The 17,767-nt window shown below is 52.4% G+C and overlaps 1 protein-coding gene across 4 annotated transcripts; it reads left to right on the top strand.

Annotated features, from left to right (window-relative positions):
- The first annotated feature begins 2,620 nt into the window (after positions 1 to 2,620).
- Positions 2,621 to 14,470, top strand: MFSD2B (MFSD2 lysolipid transporter B, sphingolipid). 4 transcript variants are annotated; one of them, XR_013349584.1, is made up of 15 exons: positions 2,621 to 2,719; positions 5,727 to 5,852; positions 6,950 to 7,074; positions 7,421 to 7,544; positions 7,704 to 7,782; positions 7,874 to 8,013; positions 10,247 to 10,337; positions 10,450 to 10,571; positions 10,984 to 11,067; positions 11,575 to 11,655; positions 11,879 to 11,988; positions 12,275 to 12,418; positions 12,823 to 12,999; positions 13,649 to 13,925; positions 14,029 to 14,470. XR_013349584.1 is itself a non-coding variant. In XM_077843967.1 (14 exons), exons 1-14 carry the CDS (start codon positions 2,651 to 2,653, stop codon positions 13,671 to 13,673), a joined length of 1,497 nt encoding a protein of 498 aa, XP_077700093.1. In that variant the 5' UTR covers positions 2,621 to 2,650; the 3' UTR covers positions 13,674 to 14,470. The 4 variants fall into 4 exon arrangements, 3 of the variants coding, with proteins under 3 accessions (XP_077700093.1, XP_077700094.1, XP_077700095.1); XM_077843967.1 differs by having other exon boundaries at positions 13,649 to 14,470; XM_077843968.1 differs by lacking the exon at positions 10,984 to 11,067 and having other exon boundaries at positions 13,649 to 14,470.
- The last annotated feature ends 3,297 nt before the right edge of the window (positions 14,471 to 17,767 follow it).

Below are 17,767 nucleotides of genomic sequence, written 5' to 3'. Positions count from 1 at the left end.
GTAATCCTGTTTTATCTCTTGAAGCCTAACATTTATTTTTAAAAATTACATTAGAAACATGTCATCACTTTAACCAGAATAATAGGACAAATGCCTTTTATTACATTTTTGTTATGGGGGGAGAAAAGATGCAGGGTTTCTTTTCTTTTTCTTTAAGATTTTATTTATTCATGAGAAAGAGAGAGAGAGGCAAAGTCACAGGCAGAGGAAGAAGCAAGCTCCAGGCAGGGAGTCCCACGTGGGACTCGATCCTGGGACTCCAGGATCATGCCCTGGACTGAAGGTGGCGCTAAACCGCTGAGCTGCCCGGCTGCCCACAGTGTTTCTTTTTTTACTTTTCTTTCAAAATTAAAATTGTGGTAGTACATGCAGCGAGTACAAATAATGGGAAGGAAGTGCTTCCAGACCTAAAAAAATGCATATTAAATGAAGTAGGTAAAAGTAGATTATCCAAAGAAACTCCTGCTTGAGTTTATTTAAATTTCCAAGGAATTAAATGTTCAGCACACGCATTATCTAATTAACCTTTGTTGATAAGGCTGCAATCAAGGAAACAAAGGGTCCTCATTTTGTAGGTTAAAGAATTGAGGCATGTTTTGTAGTATATACAAATATTGAATCATTACTTTGTACCCTTGAAACCAGTATACTGTTACATGTCAATTATACCTCTTTTAAAAGAATTGAGGCATAGAAAATGAATGATTTGCTTTAAACTGGGTAGTATATACTTTAGGATTAAATTTAGCTATGATAGAAAATCTAGTAGTGGCCTACAAAACAAAATTTTATTTATCTCCATGCAGAAGTCCAGAGGGAAGCAATTCAGGAGTGGTAGACTGACTTCAGGAAACCTCAGACTTGTGTGTTAATCAGCTAACACTAAAACTTAACCCCCAGGCTCAAGAGGGCTGCTCTAGCTCCAGTCACATCTACACTCCATCCAATGGGAAGAAGCACACACAAGCACGCACCTTTCTTTTAAAAACAAACGAATGGCCTTATTGGAATGCAATTCACACATCTTAAAATTCACCCAATTAAAGTGGGTGGCTTTAGTGGCTTTTAGTATAGGCACAAGATTGTGCAACCACAATCTAATTTTAGAATATTTTTATCCTGTCTTAAATCCCCTACTCAGTCATTCTCTACCCAAATTCCTAGGTAACTGCAAACCTACATTTTTGTCTGCAGATTTACCTATTCTGGACGTTGCCTATAGATGGAATCATATAATATACGGTATTTACACCTTTTCATTGTATGGATATACCTGCCACATTTTATTTATCAGTTGATGGACATTGGGGTTTCCCTTTGGGTTGCAAGTGATGTTGCTATGAATATTTGTGTTCAAGTGTTTGTGTAAACATGTTTTTTTCTAGGGTATATACTTAGGAAGAATTGCTGGGTCATACAGTAATTGCATGTTTAACTTTTTGAAGTGCCAGAGTTTTCCATAGCGCCTCCAGCCATTTACATGCCCACCGGCAATGTGTGATTTCTCCACACCCTCCCCAATGGTTGTTACTGTTTGTCTTTTTAATCTAGCAGTCCAGGGGCGTAGTGTCTTGTAAATTTGCATTTCCTTAGTGACATAAGCATCTTTTTTTTTTAAGATTTATTCATTTATTCATGAGAGACACAGGCAGAGGGATAAACAGGCTCCTCACAGGGAGCCCGATGTGGGTCGATCCTGGATCCCAGGATCATGACCTGAGCTGAAGGCAGGCGCCCAACCGCTGAGCCACTCAGGCGTCCCAGCATAAGCATCTTTTCTTGTGCTTATTGTTTGTCTATCTTTGGAGAAATACCTGGAAATCTTTGCCCATTTTCAGATTGGATTGCCTTTTATCGTTGAGTTCTAAGAGTTCTTTATATATTCCAGTATCAGTCTTTATGATTCCCAGATATTTCTCCCATCCGGTGGGTTATCTTTTCACTTGGATGGTTTGCAGCACAAAGCTTTTGATTTAGGTAGTCCAACCTGTGGGTGTCCCAAGAAGCGTTGTCTATCCCAAGGTTATGAAGATTTGCTCCTGTTTTCTTCGAGGTGTCTTATAGTTTTATTTAGTTAGTTTTAGCATCCACACTTGGGTCTGCGGTGCATTTCCGGTTGCTTTTTGTTTTGTTTTGTTTTGTTTTGTTTTTTCTTTTTTTCCGGTTGCTTTTTGTGTGCGAAGTGACCCCTTCGCTTTGGAGGACTTAGCGGAGAAGGCGGATCAACCCTGCCCCGCCCCCTTCGCCGCCCCACCTGGGTGCGTGGCCACACCTGTCTCGTCTGCGTGAGGCGGTTTCAGGCTTCTTGTATCACATTTAGGTTGTAAACCTATTGAGCCATAATCCTAGTCTAAAAAAGCCAAGTCTATTGCTTCGTCTTTCCAATTAATGGATCTGGCGACTCGCACCCGCGGGAACCCAGCAGGGTGTGCGGCGCTCGCCCCAGGCACCTGCCCCGCGGGCGCCCCCTCCCGCCCCCGCGAGGCCGCGGCCCGCCCCTCGGCCCCCGCCCCCCCCCCCCCCCCCCGCCCCGGCCCGGGGCCGCCCTCCCCGCGGAGCCGGGCGTCCGCCGGGCTGAGATAACGCGCGGGGCCGGGGCCGGGGCCGGGGCCGGGGCCGGGGCCGGGGGCGGGCGGAGCTGCCGTGCGCCATGGCCGTGTCCGCTGGGGCGCCCGGGGCCCCGGCCGTCGAGGAGGCGCGCCCGTCGGAGCGCAGCTCGGTGAGCGCGGGCGGGGCGCGGGGGGCGCGGGGGGCGGCGGGGCCGGACGGTGGTGGCGAGGGGAGGAAGCGGAGCCCGCACCAGCGGAGACCCGGCTGCGTCGATCCGCCCAGCCGGCCGGGCCGGGCTCTGGCCCCCGATGCCACCCCGGGCTCCCCGGGCTCCCTGCGCCGGGGCGTGGGGGCAGGGGGAGCTGCCGCCCCTCCCAGGCCCCCGCCTCGCGGGGGAGGCTCAGGCCGGCCCCAGACGCGCCTTCCTGCGTGGGGAGGGGAGGGCGGGCGCGAAGCGGGGCTGCCCTCGGGCCCTGGCCCCTGCGGGGGGCGGGGGGCGCACGGGGGCTCGGCCCCTCGGAGCCGCCCCGGGCCCCTCTGCCAACCCCAGCGCTTCCCATCACTCCTCAGAGCAAAGGGTCGTGGCTCCCGGACACTGTCCTTTTCCAGGGAAATTTAGAAATTCGGGGTGCGCGTGTGTGTGTGGGGGGGGGGTTGACGGCAAGAGAGGAACTGCCATTGCCAAAGAAGTAGCAGCACTTAATTCTCATACCGACCCCCGCCGTGTAGTTTTTACCCCCTTTTCCGTGAGGAAATGCAGCTCAGTGCCGTTGAAGGGCCCGCCCTGTGTCACCTGCCCAGAAGCGGCAGACGGAATTTGAATCCAAGTTGGTCCAACGCTAACGCTTGTGCTCTGTTAACTGAAAGGCTATGACTTAAGTAGGTGAAACTGTCACCCGCAAGGCTCCAAGATTAGTTTCAGCTGGGATTTCTCCAGCCCTCAAGTGACTTCTGCGGGCCAGAAGCTTGCTGGAGCGGTTAGGGGGAAAGGAGGCCCGTCGGGTGGGGGTGGGGCTATCATGTTCTCTTCTGCCCCTTATAACAGTTTCTGGAAATTAGAATAATGTTCACACAAATGCCAGAAAACGAGGTGACATCCTGCCTCGTGTGTGGTTTTCTTCTGCGGGTAGGAAGAGTGTGCAGAGGAGGTGATAAATCCTTATCTTGCAAGCACTTCCCTTCAGAAGGGGTGTCCTGCAAGATACACTAAAATGAGTGAAGTCCTAGTCCTCTTCACATCCCCTCCCCCCCACCGCCCATCCCCAAGCAAAGGATCAAAAGGAAAGGTTCCCAGCATCTTTTGAATAGCCTTTTACCCAGTGTCTTCATGGCATTTATTTCTTCAACGAGTATATACTGAGCATCTACTATAGGCCAGACAGCCAGACATGGTTGTAGGTACTGGGGACATAGTGGTGAATAAAAGTTATAATGCATATTAAACTCTCAGTTTATGTTCTTGTGGGAAGAGGCAAGAAATAAATGAGAACACATCAGGTACTTGTACTTGAGAGAGACACTTGGGTAGTCAGGGAAGGCCTCTGTGAGATGACATTCAGGTGTAGACTAAAATGGCAAGGAGTCAGCTCGGCAAAGACTCAGAGAAAGAGCCTTCTAGACTGGAGGAACAGGCAGCAAGGGGCATGGTCATTTTGAGGAATAATAGCAAGGAAGCTTACCAAGATTGAAGAGAGCTATCTGACTCTGTCCCTGGGAAACAGGGTGGGGGCTGATTGGGTGGGCTCCTGTAGGCCATATGGGAGGGGCTTGGACTTGGAATTTATTCAAAACTGCAATGGCAAGCTGTTGGAGTGTTTTTAGGTTTTATTTTAGATTTTATTTATTTATTCAGGAGAGACACAGGCAGAGGGAGAAGGAGGCTCCATGCAGGGAGCCCGACGTGGGACTCGATCCCAGGTCTCCAGGATCAGGCCCTGGGGTGAAGGCGGCGCTAAACCGCTGAGCCACCCAGGGATCTTGCTGTTGGAGAGTTGTTTTTTTTTGTTGTTTTGTTTTGTTTTGTTTTGTTTTTGTTGGAGAGTTTTAAGCAGAGATAAGACATGATCAAACTTATGTTATGAGAAGATCACTTTGGCTGCTCGATAGAGAGTGGACAGCCCAGCCGGCCCGGCCGGGCTCTGGCCCCCGATGAGAACAGAGAGCAGAAGCAGGGAAGCCACTTAGGAGGCCACTGATAGATTTGGTGGGGCAATTGGGAAAGAGAAACCAAGGACACCTAGGTCTGTGGCCTGAGCTGAGTGGACAGGCATTGGACTTTGGGGCCGTTTAATGCAATGGGGACAATAGGGTTAGGGAGCTGATTTAGACAATGGATGGAAGTCAGGAGCTGTGTTTTGACCATGCTAAGCTGAAATGCCTGGTAGGCAACCATGTGGGTCTGTGAGTAGGCAGTCGAATATTCCAGTCTGGAGTTCACGGGTTAGCTTAGGGCTTGGGAGATCTATGTGTATCTCCACGCACATGCGTGCACGCGCGCACACGCACACACATTTGGAGTTGTAAGCATTACTTTATTTCAGTGGTGGGCTGAGCGTTGTTTGCCCCAAGAGCAAACATAAGTTTGATCATGCAAAATAAAGCAACTGGTTTGTAGTGTTTGCTGATTCCTGTGGTATAAATTCCCCACAGCTGATTTCAGGGCTGCCGGTGTTGCACGACAGGCAGAAGTCCTGAACATTTAACAATCAGCTCTTGGGGCAAACAACGCTTAGCTTCATTTGCTCATCCAAACAACTGTTGAGGGTGGCAGGAGCATTCCGTTTGACATGGGAGGCTTAGAGAGACACAGTGATTTATTCGAGGTCACAGAGGGAATTGGTGGCAAAGTTGGAGCCTCCTGACCGCACCCCCCCACCACCCAGTTAGCTCTGGCTTGCTGACTTAGAAAATAAAATAGCCTGCAGGAGGAAGCACCAAGGGAAAATAGGGAGAACTGGCCCTGTGGGACCTTTGAGAGTTCATGGTTTAGGATTTTTTTTTCTTCCTCTTTGTCTCACTTCCTTTTAAGATGATTTATGGCAAATTAGGATCAAGAAGTTGCTGGAAAGGCCCTCCAGACGTAGGGACCTCAGGATGCTTGTAGAGGCTCAGGAGGGTGCAGGGAACTGTTGTGTGTCTGTGCAGGTGGGGGGCTTAGCTCCTGTGTCTCCCCCCAGGACAGCAGAGCTGGCCAGCTCTCATTCTGTACCAAGGTGTGCTATGGCATCGGTGGGATGCCCAACCAGGTGGCCTCCAGCGCCACGGCCTTTTACCTTCAACTCTTCCTGCTTGATGTGGCACAGGTGAGTGTGGGAAGCAGCCCAGCACCCCCTACTCCCATCTTCCTTGGTACCTGGTTCTTCCAGCAACTTCCTTTACTCCACCCAGTAGATGGCACATCTGTCCCAAAACTGGCGAGAGGCCAAAAGCCTTTGAGGTCAAACTCCTTAAGGATGTTTATTGCAGGTTGTTTGTGGTGGGAAATGGGAAAACAATATGAAGGCCCAACAATAGAAAAGTAGTTGGATAATAAGTTGTGTAATATCCACATAATGGACTATTTATTACATAGTCACTCAAAAGAATGAGTTGACTTGGAGGGATTTCTGTGATGGGTTGTCAAGTGAAAAAAGTTGCTTTTAGAGAAGAGTATACAGACTGACCCCAATTTACTGAAACAAAAGACATGCCCGAGAGATGCAGGTACTTGGGCATGTGTAAATATGCGACTATACATGATTAAAAAACAAGCGTGGAGAAAGTAAGTTACAGAAGGATAAACACAGGCTGTTGATGTTGGCAATGGAAGGCAACGGCGGAGGACAGAGAGTAAGCAGAAGAAAGATTGCTAATGCAGTACCCATGATTTTTTTGAATGACACTGATATGATCTCCTTTATGTAGAATGATAAATTACTAATGCACATAAATAAATGCCTGAAAGGGTGATCACCAAAATGCTTTGGCAGTTGTCTCAGGATGGGGGCGGGGGGGATTTCAGGTGAGCTTTGCTCAGTATTTTTCTGTACTGTTTGAATGTTTTTATAATGGGTGTGTCATTTATGTAATCAGAAAAATTAATAAAACATTGTCCTTGTGAAACAAAAAATCTACCTCTGTCACCCTTCTTACACAGATGAGGGTCCCCAAACCTTCTCCAAAAGTGACTGGGCATGAGGGGTAATGGGAATGTGCCAGTGTGGCCGTCAGCCCCTCTCACTAGCGCAGGCCTGCCTCAGAGCCTTCTGGATTTGCCTCCCGGGAAGAAGACCCAACAGACCCTTTACATTGTGGTTCTCCCCCTGCCGGGTCCCCAGTGCTTTCTCCTGGTGGGTGGGCAGGCCCAGACACCCTCTCTGCCTCTGCCCGGCCTCAGCTATCCCCCACCTGTGCCTTTCAGATCCCTGCTGCCCAGGTGTCACTTGTCCTGTTTGGAGGGAAGGTGTCTGGGGCAGCCGCCGACCCCGTGGCTGGGTTCTTCATCAACCGAAGCAGTAGGACAGGGTCTGGACGACTCATGCCCTGGTGAGCAGCCCTGTAGTCCTTAGGGTCCTGCCTTCCAGCCCTGGCCTGAGGCCACCCCGTGTTTGTCACAGCCCTGCTTCTTAGCGAAAAGCCCCGTGGATGGTTAGAGGATAAGGTGGTACTAGGCGACGCAGAGGGACTCGGTCAGGTGAGCCTTGCGGGAGTTCAGAGACCTCGTTGGGGACTCTCCATCCGTCACCAGGTCACCAGGTGCCACAGGGCTGGAAAAAGACTCCAAGGCTCCGGCCCGATCCAGGATGGGCTGGAGGCCTTGGACGGCCCGCGGAGGGGATGGGGCTTGCGGGTGCCCCCGCCCTCCGGCTCGGCCTCAGCTGTGCTTCCACAGGGTGCTGGGCTGCACGCCCTTCATCGCCGTGGCCTACTTCCTCCTGTGGTTCCTGCCCCCCTTCAGCAGCCTGCGGGGCCTCTGGTACACGGCCTTCTACTGCGTGTTCCAGGCCCTGGCCACGGTGAGGGGGCGCGGGGGGCGGGGCCCGGGCGGGGGCGGGGGGCGGGGCTGCGGGGCGGGGGCGGGGGCGCGGGGGGGGCGGGGCCCGGGCGGGGGCGGGGCTGGGGGCGGGGCTGCGGGGGCGGGGCCCGGGCGGGCGCAGCTGAGCCGCCCCGCGCAGTCCCTGCAGGTGCCGTACGCGGCGCTCACCATGCGGCTGACCCCCTGCCCGAGGGAGCGGGACTCGGCCACCGCGTACCGTGAGTGCGAGAGCGGGCTGGGGGCGGGCGGGAGGCCGCGGCCCCCACCCCCGGGCCACCCGGCGCGCGTCACCCGGCCGCTCGGTCCCAGGGATGACCATGGAGATGGCGGGGACGCTGCTGGGGGCGGCCGTCCACGGCCTGCTGGTGTCCGGCGCCCACCGGCCGCACCCGTGCGAGGACGCGGCGCCCCCCGGGCCGCAGACCCGAGTCCGAGACTCCGCGGACGCGGTGAGTGTCCCCGCCAGCCCCGCCCCGCGCCCTCTCCCCGGGAAGCGGGATCCCCCTCCCCCGCCCCCCTCCCCGCGGCGCCCCCGCCCCCCTCCCCGCGGCGCCCCTCCCGGGATGCGCGGCCCCGCCCCAGCCTCACCCCGGGCGCAGGAGAAGGGAAACCTGGAAGCAGCCCCTCCTCTCCCCGCATCCGGATCTCTCTTAGGCAACTAAGGGGCGCGCCTCTATTTTATCCCCCCAGTTCCCCTGTTTTTCCCGTCACCAAATGGTATCATTACTCCCCAGAACCCCAGGAGCCAACATTCACCCCTCCCTCTCCGGCCATTACCCCCGCCCCCGCCACCTGTCCACCTGTTCGCCCGGGTCCCCTGGGCCGACCTTGCATCCGCACTGGCCCACCCTGGCCCGTGGCACCACCACCTCCCTGCTCACCCCAGCCCTGCCTCGGCCCCGCGCACATACTCCAGCCCCCACCCCCCCACCCCCGCCCCTCGCACGCCCAGGGGGACACTGCGGGGGAGTCCTAACGCGGTGGCCCTCACCTGCCCCAACCGCCGGGGCTGCTGCTCCTCAGCTTCGGTCGGGGGCCCCTCCTCACTGTTCTCCGCATCGCTCTTCTTTGCTCATTTAATAAGTATTTCAGATTTACAGAAAAATTACACAGCTGTCAGGGCGTCAAGGTGTGGTCCCTGGGCCCCAGCATCAGCATCACCTGGCAACTTGTTAGAAAGGCAGACTTTTGGGCTCCGCCCGGAACTACTGATTTACAGATTTGAGGAGGGGGCCAGCAGTCTGTATCTGGACAAGCCGTCCAGGGGATTCTGACTCCCACCAGTGTTTGAGAATCAATGGCGTGAGAATAAGACCGCCTCTGGCCCAGCACCCACTTCAGAAAACAGTACAATCAGGTCCTGCGTATCCATCCCCGGACCCATCTGCAGGGCCAGCTCCAAAACTTGCTTATGGACAATGCAAAATGAAAAGACAGGGCTCTAGAGAGAGCAGGGGTGTCAGTCTGTCCTGCCCACTGCCCTAACCAAGGGAGATGCACGAGGGCCCCTGCCCAGTTGCTCTCAGACCCATCAGGGCTGCCTGCCTAAGGCCAAAAGGCTGTGGCCTCTGCCCACATGTCCTCCTTGGCCTCCACTCATGCCTCCACAGCCCCCCCCTCCCAGGGCTACTGGGTCACTCTCTGGGTCGGGGGTGATGGTGGCTTTGGGGTGACCTGGCCTAGAGTGTAAAGGAATGGGAAGCAGGAGGCTGAGAACTCAACCTGCAGAAGGTGGAGCCTCCTGTGAGCCAAGGCACAAAGCTCCAGGCAGCTCCGGCTGTGTGGTCCCGTGACCTCACTCACAAAACACAGGTTCATAGATAAAATGATCAAGCGTTTCAAGACAGAGCAGAGTGTTAGCGCCTACCACAGCTCCCTCCTGGACGCGGGGTCCTGTGCAAGTGCGCTGAGCCCACCCACGTGAGGCCCTGTGCACCTCCTTTCTTCCCCTCCCCAGAGGCAACCTCAGCCTGAGCAGGTGACTGTCATTCCCATGCATGTCTTTACATGGACTTTATTATTCACATATCTTTCCCTGGATGACAGGTGGCACCATTTCTGTTTTTGCCATTTCTCTGGGTCGTCGTGCCTCACACTGTGCTGTGACTGTCTGCTCAGGAGTGTGTCTTCCACACTCCAAGCCCCTTACTGGGGAGAGACAGGAGTCACTTATTCATCACTGTAACCTCAGGATCTAGCATGTGGAATTCCGCCAATGAAAGTTTGCCTAAATAAATGAGAGAGAAGGGGACGCCTGGGTGGCTCAGGGGTTGAGCGTCTGCCTACGGCTCAGGACATGATCCCAGGGTCCAGGATTGAGTCCCGCATCGGGCTTCCTGCATGGAGCTTGCTTCTGCCTCTGCCTGTGTCTCTGCCTCTCTGTGTCTCTCATGGATAAATAAACAAAGTCTTAAAAAAAAAAAAATGAGAGAGAGGAAGGGCTCAGACCCCTGTTGGCATGGATGCCCTCCTATTCATGCAGGAGGCACAGGGCAGCAGATGGACCATGCTGGGCTCTGAGATCTCTGTCTCCTGCTCTGGGGATTGGGAGGAGAGGCACCCAGCATCCTTGGGCTTGGGCTGGGGGTTCCTCTGCCCCATTGGGAAGTGCTCCTGCCCTGGGTGTCCCCACTTCCATGGATGGAGACATCACATCTAGCCCAGATCTGTCCTGTCCCACAGACTCGTCTCTACTCCATTGCAGCCGCTGTGGTTGCTATGATGTACCCTGTGTGCAGTGGTTTGCTCTGCCTCGGGGTGAAGGAGCGACCAGGTAAGGGGGTGCAGTCAGAGCATGGGAAGCAGGAGCTGGGACAGGATTCCTCTTGGGCTTGGGTTTGGTTTTGAACTCTGCCAAGCCGGAGTGTCACCTTCCCATGTCTCAGACTCCTCTGCCCCAGCCTCGGGCCAAGGCCTGAGCTTCCTGGCTGGTCTGGGCCTCACTGTCCGGCACCCGCCCTACCTGAAGCTGGTGATCTCCTTCCTGTTCATCTCAGCAGCCATTCAGGTACCTCTGGCCACCTCGACCCCGTATAGATACAGATCGAGCCTGTCACCAAGCAGAGTTAGGCTTACCTCGGGGGAAGTGGTGGCTGGCATGGGTTCCAGAGAGTCTATTGCAGGGAGGAGTGAGGCCTAGACCGAACTTGTGGGACTGGGGAGGGTCAGGGCCTAGACCCTAGGAAGCTGAGAGAATCTGGGTAGTAGGGCCGACTTCTAGGCAAGGGGAGGACAGGCTGGGAGTGGTATTTACAGCTGTTTCTGGGCTAAGTGTCCTTTGTTGGGGGGCCGTGGCCTGATGATAGCAGCAACTGGCGTTTGAGGTCCCAAAGAGGCCAGACTTGAGACCTAGGCCTTGCTCTTGACTCCTGAGTTCCTGTCATCCCCTATCCACACCCACCTCATCTTGGCCTCCTCAGGTGGAGCAGAGCTACCTGGTCCTGTTCTGTACACATGCCTCTAGGCTGCATGATCACGTCCAGGGCGTGGTGCTAACCATCCTGGTGAGTGGTCCTGGGGTGGCAGGGACAAAGTCACTCAGGGACCTGAGCTGGAGACCTGTGTGGTTCTTTTTTTTTTTTAAGATTTTATTTATTTATTCACGAGAGACAGAGAGAGAGAGGCAGAGACACAGGCAGAGGGAGAAGCAGGCTCCACGCAGGGAGACTGACATGGGACTCTATCCCGGGACCCCAGGATCACGCCCTGGGCTGAAGGCAGGTGCCCAACCACTGAGCCACCCAGGCGTCCCCAAGACCTGTGTGGTTCTTGACAAGACGTGTAGCCAGAATTCCAGTCAACATTCTAGACTCTTCTGTGATTGTAGTCACCTGCACTCCAGCAGAAGGTGGGATTGAGGCCAGAGTCATAAAGTTTACAGCCACTGGTTCCAACCAGGGGGCAAAGTCCAGGTCGAGCATCTTGCCTAAATAAGCCAGGGCTTCTAGAACCTGGGTGGGTAAAGGCCTTGGCAGCATGGCCTGGGCTGGGATCACTCTGTCCGTTCACAGGTCTCGGCTGTGCTGAGCACCCCGCTGTGGGAGTGGGTTCTACAGCGATTTGGGAAAAAGACGTCGGCCTTCGGGATCTGTGTGAGTGAGGCAGGAAGCAAGGCATGGGGTGGCTGCAGGGAAGGTGGTAGGGTCAGGGAGGTGACCCTCCCTGCGGGCCGGCAGGGCTGGTATGTATTTGCTTGTGTCTTCAGTCCCCAGCAAAGGCCCAGGCTCGGGGGTTATTAGTAAAGACCGGTGAGTGTGGGAATGAAGGAGCAAATCAGGCAGGAGGAGGGATCAGCTAGTGTATCTGTCTCCCCAGGTGATGGTGCCTTTTGCAATCCTGTTGGCTGCTGTACCCACAGCACCAGTGGCATATGTGGTGGCCTTTGTATCTGGCCTGAGCATTGCTGTGTCCTTGCTGCTACCCTGGTAGGCTGGGTGAGGGCAAGGGGGCCTGGGAGCTTCACGTCCTCATGTTGGCCCAGGCCCCTGTGCCCAGCCTGTGCTGGGGTGGGGCTCTCCCAGCTGCAGGGGACGGAGACCACCAGCAGCTGTGTTGGGGGGGAGGGGCGCTGAAATGCCTGGCTGAGGGCCGGCCCTGGCCCTGGGTGGCAGGAACCCAAGGATGACTCGGACTCGGTCTGTCCCCAGAGAACTCTGAGGCTGGTAGCTGTCAAGGGGGAAAAGGGGATAATTCTGCAGCCCTTTCCCCCAGGTCCATGCTTCCAGATGTGGTGGATGACTTCCAGCTGCAGCACCAGCACAGCCCAGGCCTGGAGACCATCTTCTACTCCTCCTATGTCTTCTTCACCAAGCTTTCCGGCGCAGGTGCCCTGGGTATCTCCACGCTGAGCCTGGAGTGAGTCCCAGGGTCAGGCCGCTCCCGAGGCACAAAAGACTAACAGGGTGGGAAGAAGAGGGCAGAGTTCTCCACCCTGGTGGGCCAGGGGCCCCGTGTGGCTCAAGGACCCAGCTGTGCTCTTTTAGAGACTATAGGGCAACATCTGCCCCAGGTTTCTCCGTGCACATGACTGAGACGTGGCCTTTCTTGGGGACTGTGTCCCTTCTGAAACCCCAGCTCCCCATGTTCTTTGTCCTGCCTGAGCTCTCTGGCCAGCCCATTCCCTCAACTCTCCCTCAGTTAAGCCGATCTGCCCGGGAATGAATCCAAGTTTCAGGGTAGTGTGGGGGTTGGGTGTTTGGGACCCTCCCTGCCAGGCTCACTGGCCTCTGAGCTGCATGCCCGGGATGCTGTTTCTCCAGGTTTGCAGGGTACGAGGCAGGAGCCTGCAAGCAGGCGGAACAGGTGGTGGTGACCCTCAAGGTCCTCATCGGTGCCGTACCCACCTGCATGATCCTCACTGGTCTGTGCATCCTCATGGCTGGCCCGGCCCCAAAGGTGCCCAGCCAGGACCCCTCGCGTCGGCTGAGCCTTCAAAGGTGGGCACCTCGTGCACGTGGGCACACACAGGGTACCCACACCCAGGGAAGCACAGACATGCAGCGGTGTGAGACTAATGGGTCAGCAGTTCTCTCTGAGCATTCGCACAGTCCAACACTCCCGCCTTTCAGACTCTTCCTGCAGCTTCAGTGATGCCATATGTTCCTGGATTTCTTCTTTTCTTAAGGGGACTGTGGGATCTTGAAGGCTGCGGCTGTCTTTTATTCATTCCTGTGTGCCAAGCCCAGCACAGAGGCCAAGGCCAAGCTGGTGCCACTTGCGTTACCACGTCTGGCCCCGCAGCTTTCACAACATGTGGCCACGTTTTTTGAGATTCACAAATACAAGCACATGTATATACAGAGGACGACATGGGATCAGCAGGAAGTAACATTGTCATGGGTCCCTCACTCTCAGTGTAGATGGCTGAGACTCTGAGATCACACAGCATAACTCAGAATGATGTGCAGATGGGGAACTGCTTGATGGACTTGGAGAAAGATAAGGGCTGTAGCTTTATTCAGGGGGCTGGGAAGGGGAGGAGTTGCTAGGGAGGCAGGGAGCTGCCACTGCCACTTCCATAAGGGTCTGTGGCTGGACAGCGTCCCCCCTCCACCCTCATCTGTCTGGTTTCTTTCCCTTTGACAGGAGGACCAGCTACAGCCTCGCTTGAGGTCTGACCTTGTGTGCGCTGGAACAGCAGAAGCCAGCATCTTCTGGCCTTGAAGTCCCTCTTCTTCTCAGTCCCTTAGCCCACCTACTTGGAAGGATACATGTGACCTGTCATTTCCCCTGGGATATGGAGTCTTCAGTGACATCCCCTGAAAGGGACTGGCCTGGGCTCCAGGATCCTCACCTGCCATTTCTTGCTTATTGACCACAGACCCTGTCAGATAGGCCTGTGCCCTGGACCACCCACCTCCAGGTAACCCTGACGGGGAAAGCATCCCAACAGCAACCATTCCTGGGAAAAGGAAGCCCCGACAGTCTGCTCACCTGACAGAGAGACCTTTCGTTCCTCCTGACAGACACTCCAGCGGACATCTGAGAGAGAGGCCGATGGACACCACATGAATGGACAGAGGACAAATGGACATGCTGGGGATGACATTAAGAGAGACACAGATAGGGACAGAGACCAAGAGACCCCAGAGGGAGCAAATGGGGACAGCAGAGGGTGAGGAGCCAAGAAACGAGAAGGGTTTCTCAGTCTAAACGTTTGTTCATATAAGCTGGCAACACTGTTTCTGGAATCAGACACAGACTGATACCAAGCCACCAAAGATCAGTTATTATTTTTTTTAAGATCAATTATTTTTATGAACAAAAGTTATCTTTGTGGAAATATTTTTCTGAAATTGTATCTTATAAAAGCACAAGGACCACCGTTTTCTAAAGGCTGTATCTTTGGGGAAGAAAGACCCATTGAAGTTTATTTTTTCAAAAAAATATTAAAGGGTTTATCTTCTATTGAGTCTGTAAAATATGACTAGCCAGCGCTCTAATCCTACCTCCTGGGAAACAACCACCTGAGGAGTGACGGGGCAGGGTGCCTGATGTCACTATACCTGGCTATGTCCCCTCAGCCATACATCCCTGACTCTGCATTTCTTCAGACCAGAGATGGCCACGTGGGAGGTGGGATCCTTCTTTCCTTTGGAAGCAATAAGCTGAGACTTTAGAGTAGCCCAGGGCAGCAGGCCACAGAGGCTTGTGTGGATTAGGGCCTGCAGAGGGGTTGGGGGACCCATGGGAGTTCTGATCCCCAGGATCTCCTAGAGAAGCCCAGATGCCCAAAGAGGTGACCAGGAGGTAGAGACTTGCCCCTGCATTTCTTTTCAGCCCCCTGCTCTGTCCCCACCATGGGGTCAGCTCTCCTGACCCCACCACCCAGGGACAGAGCATGAGTGTGTGTGGGGGTAATATCTGACCAAGGAAACTGGAAATGACTAGTAGCCATTTAAATGCTGAACACACATTTTCTGAACTCTATCCTCCCTTGGCTTATGTGATGCACCTGTCCCATTCTCCACCATCTCTGGCCATTCATTTTCTGTAAAACTTTTACATTGCTTCTTCCTTTGATGCTCTGTAGTCATCTCAGGCTTCTTGGGGCCATGTGATCTCATCTCATGATCACCTTTACACCTATTTTTTTCTTTTTTCTTTTTGTTTTTTTATTTTTTTTAAGATTTTATTTATTTATTCATAGACACAGAGAGAGAGAGGCAGAGACACCGACAGAGGGAGAAGCAGGCTCTATGCAGGGAGCCCGATGTGGGACTCGATCCCGGGTCTCCAGGATCACACCTCAGGCTGCAGGCGGCTTAGACTCCCCCCGCCAAGTGCGGAGCTGGATGTGGGGCTCAATCCCACGACCATGAGATCATAACCTGAGCTGAAATCGAGAGTTGGATGCTCAACAGACTGAGCCGGCCAGGCACCCCCATACCTATTTCTAACCCTGAGCTCTGCTGAACTTCAGAAGCCCATCTGAATGTTTTTCCAGTAGCCTCTGGAATGCCTCTGAATGTTTTTAAAATAGCCTCTGTCTAAAGTGGAACTTACCGCCTCCCCACACTTGTTCCGTCTCCTGCAGTTCTGGTCAATGATGTCAGCACCTATTGGGTCACCATACCCAAACACTTGGTGTCTTCTTACTTTTCTCTTCCCAACTCACTGTACCGCTCTGTTCTCGTGCACATCAAGTGTGGACCAAACAACGGGAGGAAAGCGTTACAGCTTGTAGGTTATTATCACATGCTAGAAGTTATTTAGAATCAGAAAATTGTAGCTCCAGATACAGCTGGCTGTGGCTCCTAACACACATGGAGAACTGACAGCTGCCTGCAAGGTGTCTCACATGAAGGTGTGTCCATTTCTGTCTCCTAAGGGACTCCGCTCAGCTGGGTTCAGTTTTCTGTGTTCACCAAGTGTTTCTTAAGGACAACATTGGTGCAATAAACAAGGAAACTCATGTTGTGCTCTATTTGCTCCTTAATATAGTAACTGTGTTGGAGCACATTTGTGTTTTCAAAGCAAGCATTCTAATAGAACTGAGTGTATGTGTGTGTGAGTGTAAACAACAGAAATGCTAAATGATCTAAGTGTTCAAGGAATGCAATAAATATTTTAAAGTATGCCCTCAAAGAAAACACAAGGTGTTTTCCAAATGATATTACCGAGTGCCATCAAACTTTCATCAAGGATCATTTCATAGCTTATGAAAACTTTTCTAGGGAATAGAAAAAGGGCAATCCCTGCAACTTATTATATCAGGCTAGAATAAGTTTGATACCAAAACTAGACAAGGAAAGTGAAAAAGAAAGGAAATTTATAGACTAATCTTGAACACAGAATATGGAAGCAAGAATCTGAGACAAAATATTAGTAAATCAAAAAAAATATTAGTAAATCGAGTCTGGCAATGTCTAAAAAATAAACACATGAATGCACCGGGTTTATTCTAAGAATGCAAAATTTGTTTCACGTTAGAAAAATCTGTCAAGTGACACCACATTAACAGATTAAAGGACAAAAAAATTGTGTTCTCAATAGATAGAATCATTTGATAAAAAGGTAATACCCATTCATGATAAAAGTACTAAGTAAACCACGAGGAAAAGAAAATTTTAAACCTCAGGGCAGCCCCAGTGGCGCAGGGGTTTAGCACCGCCTGCAGCCCGGGGGTGGTGATCCTGGAGACCCTGGATCAAGTCCCATATCAGGCTCTCTGTATGATGTCTGCTTCTCCCTCTGCCTGTGTCTCTGCCTCTCTCTCTCTGTCTCTATGAATAAATAAATAAAATCTTAAAAAAAAATTTTTAAACCTGGAAAACGATATCTACCAAAACCTATAGTAAACATCATTCTTTTTTTTTTTAATATATTTATTTATTTACTTACAATAGACATAGAGAGAGGGAGAGAGGCAGAGACACAGGAGGAGGGAGAAGCAGGCTCCATGCCAGGAGCCCAGGAGCCCGATACGGGACTCGTTCCCGGGACTCCAGGATCGCGCCCTGGGCCAAAGGCAGGCGCCAAACCGCTGAGCCACCCAGGGATCCCCAGTAAACATCATTCTTAATGGTGAAATAATCCCTTTAAAATCAGGAATAAGAATACCCACTATCACTGCTTCTACTCAACACTTTGTAGCAGATGAATTAGAAAGGATGAAACAAAATTGTCATTATTTGTAAATGATATGATTACACAGAAAACCCAAAGGAATCTACGGATAAAGTATTAGAATAAAGGAGTATAGCCAGATAGGCGGACATAAAACTAACACGTTACATTTATATATGCCAGCAACAATTATAAAGCCTAATTTTTAAACAGTAGCAACAAAAAAATATAAAATACCTAGAAGCAAATAAACAGGATGTGGAAGGACTTTTGCTTTTGGCCATGATGGAATAGTAGAGACCAGACCTAGCCTCTCAGCTGAAGCAATGAAAAAAAGACCCAAAAAACTGCAGAGAATATATGAAACAATAGTTTTCAAGACGTTGGATATGAAGCAACAAAGGAGGAATCTCTGAAAATGGGAAACAAATGAGGTGAGTCTTACAATTATCCCAGCTTATTGCCTTGAGAGTTTCCAGATGACAGTGAAGAGAACCATTTGGAGCCCAGAGTACTCTAAGCTAAGCTGAGTTTGGAGAGACCAAAGTGGCTAGAGTTTGCAGGACAGACTATTGGACAGGAGTGAGTGAGCTACACAGAGAGAAAACTCAGAGGGTTCCCCTGAAGTATCCAACA

The sequence above is a fragment of the Canis aureus genome, chromosome 12 (assembly GCF_053574225.1).
Source record: "Canis aureus isolate CA01 chromosome 12, VMU_Caureus_v.1.0, whole genome shotgun sequence".
NCBI lineage: Eukaryota > Metazoa > Chordata > Mammalia > Carnivora > Canidae > Canis > Canis aureus.
Note: the sequence above shows the minus strand (reverse complement) of the source record. Positions and strands in the feature narration are given on the sequence as shown.